General features: G+C 43.4%; 1 protein-coding gene across 1 annotated transcript; it reads right to left on the bottom strand.

Moving 5' to 3' along the window:
- Positions 1–5,891: 5,891 nt before the first annotated feature.
- On the bottom strand, positions 5,892–8,378 carry LOC139412069 (fatty acid binding protein 1-B.1-like). Its single transcript, XM_071158864.1, has 4 exons — positions 8,312–8,378; positions 7,118–7,290; positions 6,659–6,751; positions 5,892–5,983 (listed from the first exon to the last, which is right to left on the bottom strand). Exons 1-4 carry the CDS (start codon positions 8,376–8,378, stop codon positions 5,933–5,935), a joined length of 384 nt encoding a protein of 127 aa, XP_071014965.1. The 3' UTR covers positions 5,892–5,932.
- Between the last annotated feature and the right edge of the window lie 2,875 nt (positions 8,379–11,253).

Genomic DNA, 11,253 nt, shown 5'->3' with positions numbered 1-11,253 from the left:
AGCAAAGAGATCTTCTGTTGGATCTGACAATTCATCTTGATGGTTGTACAGTCGTCTAAAATAAAACTGTGAAGGAAATTTGATCATATTACTCCAGTGCTAGCCTCCCTACACTGGCTTCCTGTCAAGGCAAGGGCTGATTTCAAGGTTTTACTGCTAACCTACAAAGCATTACATGGGCTTGCTCCTACCTATCTCTCTGATTTGGTCCTGCCGTACATACCTACACGTACGCTACGGTCACAAGACACAGGCCTCCTAATTGTCCCTAGAATTTCTAAGCAAACAGCTGGAGGCAGTGCTTTCTCCTATAGAGCTCAATTTTTATGGAATGGTCTGCCTACCCATGTGAGAGACGCAAACTATGTCTCAACCTTTAAGTCTTCACTGAAGACTCATCTCTTCAGTGGGGTCATATGATTAAGTCTAGTCTGGCCCAGGAGTGTGAAGGTGAACGGAAAGGCTCTGGAGCAACGAACCGCCTCTCTGCCTGGCCGGTTCCCCTCTTTCCACTGGGATTCTATTACAGGGGCTGAGTCACTGGCTTACTGGTGCTCTTTCATGCCGTCCTTAGGAGGGGTGCGTCACTTGAGTGGGTTGAGTCACTGATGTGATCTTCCTGTCTGGGTTGGCGCCCCCCCGTTGGGTTGTGCCGTGGCGGAGATCTTTGTGGGCTATAGGCGGCCTTGTCTCAGGATGGTAAGTTGGTGGTTGAAGATATCCCTCTAGTGGCGTGGGGGCTGTGCTTTGGCAAAATGGGTGGGGTTATATCCTTCCTGTTTGGCCCTGTCCAGGGAATCAACGGATGGGGCCACAGTGTCTCCTGACCCCTACTGTCTCAGCCTCCAGTATTTATGCTGCAGTAGTTTATGTGTCAGGGGGCTAGGCTCAGTTTGTTACATCTGGAGTACTTCTCCTGTCTTATCCAGTGTCCTGTGTGAATTTAAGTATGCTCTCTCTAATTCTCTCTTTCTCTCTTTCTTTCTCTCTCTCGGAGGACCTGAGCCCTAGGACCTTACCTCAGGACTACCTGGCATGATGACTCCTTGCTGTCCCCAGTTCACCTGGCTGTGCTGCTGCTCCAGTTTCAACTGTTCTGCCTGTGATTATTATTATTTGACCATGCTGGTCATTTATGAACATTTGAACATCTTGGCCATGTTCTGTTATAATCTCCACCCGGCACAGCCAGAGGAGGACTGGCCACCCCTCATAGCCTGGTTCCACTCTAGGTTTCTTCCTAGGTTTTGGCTTTTCTAGGGAGTTTTTCCTAGCCACCATGCTTCTACACCTGCATTGCTTGCTGTTTGGGGTTTTAGGCTGGGTTTCTGTACAGCACTTTGAGATATCAGCTGATGCACGAAGGGCTATATAAATACTTTTGATTTGATTTGATTTTGACCTCGGCATTACTCTAGACCCTCATCTCTCTTTTGACAAACACATCAAGAATATTTCAAGGACAACTTTTTTCCATCTTTGTAACATTGCAAAAATCAGTAATCTTTTGTCGAAAAATTATGTAGAAAAACTAATCCGAGTTTTTGTTACTTCTAGATTAGACTACTGAAATGCTCTACTCTCCAGCTACCCGGATAAAGCACTAAATCAACTTCACTTAGTGCTAAACACGGCTTCTGGAATCTTGACTAGAACACCAAAATTGTATCAAATTACTCCAGTGCTAGCCTCTCTATACTAGCATCATGTTAAGGCTAGGGCTGATATCAAGATGTTACTGCTAACCTACAAAGCAATACATAGGCTTGCTCCTACCTATCTCTCCAATTTGGTCCTGCCGTACACACCTACACGTACGCTACGGTTACAAGACGCAGGTCTCCTTATTGTCGATAGAATTTCTAAGTAAACAGCTGGAGGCAGGGCGTTCTCCAATAGATCTTCATTTTTTATGGAATGGTCTGCCTATCGATGTGAGAGACGCAGACTCGGTCTTTAAGTCTTTACTTTAGACTCATCTCTTCAGTAGGTCCTACAATTGAGTGTAGTCTGGCCCAGGGGTGCGAAGGTGAACGGCAAGGCACTGGAGCGTCAAACCGCCCTTGCTCTCTCTGCCTGGCTGGCTCCCCTCTCTCCACTGGGATTCTCTGCCTCTGAAACTATTACGGGGGCTGAGACACTGGCCTACTAGTGCTCTTCATGCCTTTCTTAGGAGGGGTGCGTCACTTGAGTGGGTTGAGTCACTAACATGATCTTCCTGTTTGGTTTTGCACCCCTTCTGGCTCGTGCAGTGGAGGAGATCTTTGTGGGCTATTCTCAGCCGCCCCCCCCCCCCCCCCCCGCCCCCTACACCACTAGGGTCAGTTTGTTATATCTGGTGTAATTCTCCTGTCTTATCCGGTGTCCTGTGTGGATTTAAGTATTCTCCCTCTAATAATCCCTCCCCTCCCGAAGGATCTGAGCCCTAGGACCATGTCTCAGGACTACCTGGCCTGATGACTCCTGACTGTCCCCAGTCCACCTGGTCGTACTGCTGCTCCAGTTTCAACTGTTCTGCCTGCGGCTATGGAACCCTGACCTGTTCACCGGACATGCCACCTTGTCCCGGACCTGCTGTTTTCGATTCTCTCATTTGATTTGAGTGCTCAGGGTCCCATCTAGCTAAGAATTTAACTCCAATATTTGACATACAGTGGGGAGAACAAGTATTTGATAACCTGCAAAATCGGCAGTGTTTCCTACTTACAAAGCATGTAGAGGTCTGTAATTTCTTTCATAGGTACACTTCAACTGTGAGAGACGGAATCTAAAATAAAAATCCAGAAAATCACATTGTATGATTTTTAAGTAATTAATTTGCATTTTATTGCATGACACAAGTATTTGATACATCAGAAAAGCAGAACTACATTTTTGGTACAGAAACCTTTGTTTGCAATTACAGAGATCATACGTTTCCTGTAGTTCTTGACCAGGTTTGCACACACAGCAGCAGGGATTCTGGCCCACTCTTCCATACAGACCTTCTACAGATCCTTCAGGTTTCGGGGTTGTCACTGGGCAATACAGACTTTCAGCTCCCTCCAAAGATTTTCTATTGGGTTCAGGTCTGGAGACTGGCTAGGCCACTGGCTAGGCCACGCGAACAGGAGGGATTCTTAAAGAAAAACTAACAATTCTGTGAGAGCCGGAATTCTTACTGGTTGTTAGGTGATCAAATACTTATGTCATGCAATAAAATGCAAATGAATTACTTAAAAATCATACATTATGATTTCCTGGATTTTTGTTTTAGATTCCGTCTCTCACAGTTGAAGTGTACCTATAAAAATTACAGACCTCTACATGCTTTTTAAGTAGGAGAACCTGCAAAATCGGCAGTGTATCAAATAATTGTTCTCCCCACTGTACATGAAATGTCAAATAGTGAAATTCTGAGCTAGTTCCCATCCAGTGATGTTGCCTATATACTGAAGAATGAGGTCAGTAAATGGGTGGGTGAAATAGGTGGGCTGTACAAGGAACTACAAATAGGTCACTTTGAACTACAAATCCTATCAACCAATCTCTCAAGTGACCCCATTGGAACCCTAGCATCACTTGCAGCTCATTGGTGGACTCGATAGGAAGGCTGTGGTCAGCTAAGTCCAGGAGCCTTAGAAAAATGTCACCAGAGATGCTTCCCTCTGATTGTCTGATTTGATTGTCACCTTCCACCTCGGCCTTCCAAGATTGGTCCACACTGCAGCCCTATGAGATTTAAAATAAAGGATGGAGCCGGACACACAAGTCAACTCCCTCCCTGAATTGCACCTTCACTTTTCTAACCACATGTCCCTTACATACCACGTTTGCATTCCCGGAGCCCCCCAGCATAAAACTTAAAAAGCCCTGATGTGGGGAGTGAGTCTACTCTTTAGTCATTATAGACTAGATAGCTGATTTTATTACAGACATAAATACTCCTGTTTAATCAGCTGTCAAGGTCCTAGGCTGGTGTAACACATGGTCTGCGGTTGTGAGGCCGCTTGGACGTACTGCCAAATTCTCTAAAATGACATTGGAGGTGGCTTATGGTAGAGTAATTAGCATTTCATTCTCTGGCAGCAGCTCTGGTGGACAGTCCTGCAGTCAGCATGCCAATTGCACACTCCCTCAACTTGAGACATCTGCAGCATTGTGACAAAATTGTACATTTTAGTGGCCTTTTATTGTCCTGATATGCCACACCTGTCAGGTGGATGGATTATCTTATTACAATGATAAATGCTCACTAACAAGGATGTATACAAATTTGTGCACTTGGAGAACATTTCTGGGATCTTTTATTTCAGCACATGAAAAGACTTGACATATCGCGTTTATATTTGTGCAGTATAAATGGCTCAATATTACTTTGACAGTAAACGATACCATCCTAACACCGCTCTGGGGATGGTAACAATGAAGGCAGGGAAAATAGGTGGGACACTGCATGTGTAAGGCCTATGCCATCCTGCAGAGAACCCACACCAAGACCTTGAGATAAGACATGAAACTCGCAGGATGATCTGCAAGATTAAAATGCATCTTTATGACATGATCCCGCCTAGCTTATGAAAACAGTTTGAGTAACGGATGTTTAAGTAGAATGAGTATCATTTTCTACACACACACACTACACAGGAGGAGGCCCTGAAGAACTAGCCAATAAGCATGAACGAACCTATGGCGGCAGGTGTCAAGAAACAGCCGGCAGTAGTGACCTCACGTTATTATACAAATACGTCAGACAAATCAACCCTTCAATTCCTACGTCCATAACACGTCAAATCAAATTTTGTCACATGCGCCAAATACAAGTGTACACCTTACTTACAAGCCCTTAACAAAGCAGTTCAAGAAGATAAAATATTTACCAAATCAAGTAAAAATAAAAGTAGCATTAACGAGGCTATCGGTACCGAGTCAATATGCGGGGGTAGAGGTTAGTGGAGGTAATTTGTACATATGTGAAGGGACTATGCATAGATAAACAGCGAGTAGCAGTGTACAACACAGAGGGGGTGGGGGAAAAGGTGTTGTGCCCTCTTCACAACTGTCTTGGTGTGTTAGGACCATGATAGTTCGTTGGTAATGTGGACACCAAGGAACTTGAAACTCGCTCTGTCGATGTTAAAAAGGGCTTGTTTAGCACGCCTTTTCCTGTAGTCAACGATCAGCTCCTCTGAGCTCACATTGAGGGAGACGTTGTCCTGGCACCACACTGCCAGGTCTCATCATTGTCAGTGACCAGGCCTACCACTGGTGTTGTGGTGCACCTCAAACTTGGTGTTGGAGTCATGTTTAACCACAAGGTCGTGGGTGAACAGGGAGTACAGGAGGGGCCCAAGTGTTGAGGATCAGTGTGGCAGACGTGTTGTTGCCTACCCTTACCACCTGGGGGCGGCCCGTCAGGAAGTGCAGGAGCCAGTTGCAGAGGGAGGTGTTTAGTCCCAGGGTCCTTAGCTTTTCCAACCACACTGTAGCTGGGAAACCAGTCACCCTCAAATGGTGCACCTTTAGCCCCTTGTCAGCTACACTGGGGTGGAACTAGTGAAAGCAATGTCCAAAAACATTGCCTGAAACTTGATTTTCAAAAATAACTGGAAATTGAGGAATCTGCTTTTAAACTGATGCACCCAATGTGGTAGGATTCTGACCCATATTGCAATAGACTAGATGGAACTAGCAAAGCCTTCATTTCTACACTGCTGGGTTGACATTTGCTATAAAGCAGTCACATTAAAATGTAGAAAATCCATTTTGGCCCGAGTGTAATGTTCACGGAACTACGCTATTCTATTGAATCCCACATTCATCACACTCAAACCTTGCCTCATTATTACAAACTTCAATTTCCCCCTGAAGTTCTACCCATTGATATGAAATGCTGAGACCAGACCATTCAATGCCTTTCACATTTTATTAATCCAAAGAGTGCAGTAGATCTTCACATTCGTTTGCTGGTCCTCTTGTATGACATGCCAGACAGAGTCATGGTCTGAAAAGAGAAAGCATCTGTAATCATTACACTCAATAAATCCATGCCAGTACACTATGCTTACCAAACCGGACGCGCTCGTTCTCACATTGATTTTGTTCACCCACACTAGAAGCGATCAGGACATGCAGGTTGAAATATCAAAACAAACCCCGAAACAGTTATATTTGGGGCAAAAAGCATTTCATATTTATGGCAATTTAGCTAGCTAGCTAATTTGTCCTAGTATAAACATTGGGTTGTTATTTTACCTGAAATCTGACAATTAAGCCACAGAAAACCAAATGTTTCTCATCATCTCGCCTCCTTTATATGGCGGTTGACAACTGACCAGAGTGTGGACCTTCAAGTTCATCTTTCAATCACCCACATGGGTATATGCTCCTAAGAACCAATGAGGAGATTGGAGAGGCCAGACTTGCAGCACATTTTAGCACCTGGCCATGCAGATGCTTGCTGAGGCGCGCGAGCAGTGTGGGTGCAATGATTGAATAACACGTACATTTATTTTGCGACGCGAGCGGTGGGGTCAGCATGTAATTAGAACATTGGCGGCAGCAAACTGTTGAATTGCGTTCACGGCACTGTCATAGACTACCCATTTTGTTAATGGTATGAATTAACCCTGAAATTGCGTCGCTTCGTGAAACCCCCAGCCATATGCCCCAGACTCACGTTGACGAGGGTGTTTGCGTCTGTAAGTTCTGTGACATATTCGATCCCATTCAGGATGGCCGTCAGCTTGTTACCTTCCCGCGTCACCACAGACTGAAACAGGAGAGGTCAATGTTTAGATCTGAAAGCAGTGGTCACCAACTACAGTCAACTAGGACCAATTTAACAGGCCCAAGTTGGATGGCCATATATGGAGAAGAAAAAAAGTGTGACAGTGTGCATCAGGTGTGTGAGTTGGTTTTGAGACGCAACTGTGCGCCCAGTCCCTGGAGAGCAGAGGAGATTCTGCCAACGAAAGTCAGTCCTCCCACAACGTCACTGGGACCTGAACTAACCATAGTGACCCCACATCAGCTGAACTTATAGTTTAGTTAGATACTGGCTGTATATGTAGGGAGATGGATAAACCCAGGCTACATGTATGAAACTCATGGTTGGGTTGTGACATGCGCCACTCACATTGACCTTCTCCCCGGTCGGCGACTCGAGCTCCGTCTCCTGGCCAATGGTGAAGGAGTTGGTGAGGATCTTTGTCCCCGTGGTGACAGTCACCTTGAAGTGGTCTCCAGTCTCCTCAATCTCAGAGATGCTCTTGATGTCTTTGCCCTCCTGGATAAGCTCATCAGGGAGACCTACATGTTTGCGGCAGCGAGAGAGTCATATACGGTGCTTTTTAGTACTACAAAAAGTGAAGTGGGACATGAACACTGAATTATTACTACTGAAGTAAAGTGCTGATGCACTATAATATGGCAACACAATGATGGCTAGCACATAACATTCTGAGGACCATACGTTTTAGGGCTTGGTAATTTTCCATACCACATTCTGGCAATGGTGCAGGGCAGTTGATTGGCTTTGGAACATTCTCATTAAGGAATTTGACAAAATGTTATTTTCTTGGCATTTCATTATTTGATCAGAATATTTCCTGAAAGTTCAAACATTTAATTTAAGGTAAAGTTCTAGGAACATTAGTCATTTTACATTGGGAATGTTCTCAAGTTGTTCAGCTGACTTGAAATATTCTCCTGTGGGAATGTCAGTACTTCAGCATAATGTTCTGTAGGTTCTCATAGTTAGTTAGTCATGTTCTCAGAACACTAAGAACTTGCCATACAAAAATATTAATCAAAACACATTCCGTTCTCAGCTTCAACAAACGCCATCTTCTCTTAAGTGTTTTGAACACAGTAGTTGGCCACACCTGATCTTAATGAGTGCTTGTTCCTGTTGAAATGGTCTGAAAAGACTACATTTATCCACTGTCAATGAGTTACAAAACTAATGCATGACAACTCCATCCTGGTGGCACAGTGGATTAATTCCACAGATAGAGGACAGAAGAGCATAGGTTTGAATCTCAATGACACAATAAATTATTAATGCCTAGGCAAATCAATTAACAATCCCATTGGTGCTGGAAGTTCAAAATAGTTAACACCGCTTGTTTGGTTTGGGCTAAGTCTTAATGTTTAATTTCAGTGAAAGTTATTCAAAAAAAAAAAAAACTATAATTTGTTAAATCTAACACCATTGCAAGTACCCATTGCATTCGCAGTCACCATTGAACATCATTACTGAAAGGACTATGACTTCTGAAATTAACACCCCAAGTCTAATCAAATGTACAAACCCAACTTCAAGACTTACCAACAGCCTCCATGAAAGACTCAAAGTTGTCATGTGACTCCATCTGGTATTTCCCTGAGAAAGACATGGTGACTATAAGACAGTGACAGTAAAGTCAGTCACAGCTCCCTGCTTGTCTTTATACCCCCATCTATCCAGCCCTGCACTCATTAACTAACTAAAGGTGTCTACAATTGAGAACCCCTCCCCTCATATCCTCCCTGCTACTTGCCTGTAGGCACAGATCTAGGATCAGCTTCCCAGCCAAGGACAACTGATCTACATCGCAATGGTCAACTTTATTGTACTCCACTTCTCATCCTCTCTTCTTCTACTTTGGCGGTGTGAGTGATCATTGATCTGATTTGATAAACAAGAACTCCTCGACTACTTAGAAAAATGATAAGCAGTCTCATCATTGTAATACAAGTGTATGGATCAATCAACACATTTCAAATTCAACTTGACTTTATCTCGCTATACACCTGTGTTGAAATTAAACTAGGCTACATTGCACTTTGAGTTGAGAGGTGTATTTTGTCTCCCTGCACTATAAAAAAGTTGAATCAATGTACAATTGTAAGGCAGCAGACTGCAATAGGATTGTGAGTTTGCAAAAATGTTTGGCATATAGCTGAACCAACATAATGTTCACTCAACTTTTCATTTGACGTTGAGTGAACATACAATTCAACTTGAAAAATTGGAATCCAGCCAGAGTACGTTAATCACCCCCAACCTGCACTGACAATGGCTGCCAGGAAATACTTCTATTTGATGTAGGTAGTCTCAATAATAACTGGAACAGCCATCTCAGTAACAGATGCAAAAAGTCAAACTAATAACAGATTGGATTACTTTAGAAAAATGTATGTTACTTATGTTGGTGTAGCTTAAGATAATCAACCAATCAATGTACATGCAAAAACACAGGTCTTAAAAAACAATTCAACGTACAATTGTCAGCTCACTGTGAGCAAAGTTTGTAGAGTGAACAAACGTTCACCCATTAGCTACATTTATTTTCCTTCTGAAGTCCAACAAACTCAGAGAATAACACTGATTAATCAATTGGTTAAGTGAAGACACTTGCCAGTCGGTCAGCACATGCTCGGAGTATATGTCTTGGTAACCGTTCTAGCCCTGCGGCCTTGTGAATGTTGACCTGTTTAAAGCTCTTACTCACATCTGCTACGGAGAGCGTGATCACACACTTGTCTGGAACAGCTGATGCTCTCATGCATGTTTCAGTGTTACTTGCCTCGAAGCGAGCATAGAAGTAATTTAGCTCGTCTGGATGGCTCGTGTCACTGGGCAGCTCTCGGCTGTGCTTCCCTTTGTTGTATGTACAGTGCCTTGCGAAAGTATTCGGACCCCTTGAACTTTGCGACCTTTTGCCACATTTCAGGCTTCAAACATAAAGATATAAAACTGTATTTTTTTGTGAAGAATCAACAACAAGCGGGACACAATCATGAAGTGGAACGACATTTATTGGATATTTCAAACTTTTTTAACAAATCAAAAACTGAAAAATTGGGTGTGCAAAATTATTCAGCCCCTTTACTTTCAGTGCAGCAAACTCTCTCCAGAAGTTCAGTGAGGATCTCTGAATGATCCAATGTTGACCTAAATGACTAATGATGATAAATACAATCCACCTGTGTGTAATCAAGTCTCTGTATAAATGCACCTGCACTGTGATAGTCTCAGAGGTCCGTTAAAAGCGCAGAGAGCATCATGAAGAACAAGGAACACACCAGGCAGGTCCGAGATACTGTTGTGAAGAAGTTTAAAGCCGGATTTGGATACAAAAAGATTTCCCAAGCTTTAAACATCCCAAGGAGCACTGTGCAAGCGATAATATTGAAATGGAAGGAGTATCAGACCACTGCAAATCTACCAAGACCTGGACGTCCCTCTAAACTTTCAGCTCATACAAGGAGAAGACTGATCAGAGATGCAGCCAAGAGGCCCATGATCACTCTGGATGAACTGCAGAGATCTACAGCTGAGGTGGGAGACTCTGTCCATAGGACAACAATCAGTCGTATATTGCACAAATCTGGCCTTTATGGAAGAGTGGCAAGAATAAAGACATTTCTTAAAGATATCCATAAAAAGTGTAGTTTAAAGTTTGCCACAAGCCACCTGGGAGACACACCAAACATGTGGAAGAAGGTGCTCTGGTCAGATGAAACCAAAATTGAACTTTTTGGCAACAATGCAAAACGTTATGTTTGGCGTAAAAGCAACACAGCTGAACACACCATCCCCACTGTCAAACATGGTGGTGGCAGCATCATGGTTTGGGCCTGCTTTTCTTCAGCAGGGACAGGGAAGATGGTTAAAATTGATGGGAAGATGGATGGAGCCAAATACAGGACCATTCTGGAAGAAAACGTGATGGAGTCTGCAAAAGACCTGAGACTGGGACGGAGATTTGTCTTCCAACAAGACAATGATCCAAAACATACAGCAAAATCTACAATGGAATGGTTCAAAAATAAACATATCCAGGTGTTAGAATGGCCAAGTCAAAGTCCAGACCTGAATCCAATCGAGAATCTGTGGAAAGAACTGAAAACTGCTGTTCACAAATGCTCTCCATCCAACCTCACTGAGCTCGAGCTGTTTTGCAAGGAGGAATGGGAAAAAATGTCAGTCTCTCGATGTGCAAAACTGATAGAGACATACCCCAAGCGATTTACAGCTGTAATCGCAGCAAAAGGTGGCGCTACAAAGTATTAACTTAAGGGGGCTGAATAATTTTGCACGCCCAATTTTTCAGTTTTTGATTTGTTAAAAAAGTTTGAAATATCCAATAAATGTCGTTCCACTTCAAGATTGTGTCCCACTTGTTGTTGATTCTTCACAAAAAAATACAGTTTTATATCTTTATGTTTGAAGCCTGAAATGTGGCAAAAGGTCGCAAAGTTCAAGGGGGCCGAATACTTTCGCAA

The sequence above is a fragment of the Oncorhynchus clarkii genome, chromosome 6, assembly GCF_045791955.1.
Source record: "Oncorhynchus clarkii lewisi isolate Uvic-CL-2024 chromosome 6, UVic_Ocla_1.0, whole genome shotgun sequence".
NCBI classification, from domain to species: domain Eukaryota; kingdom Metazoa; phylum Chordata; class Actinopteri; order Salmoniformes; family Salmonidae; genus Oncorhynchus; species Oncorhynchus clarkii.
This window is presented reverse-complemented; position numbering and strand designations above follow the sequence as displayed.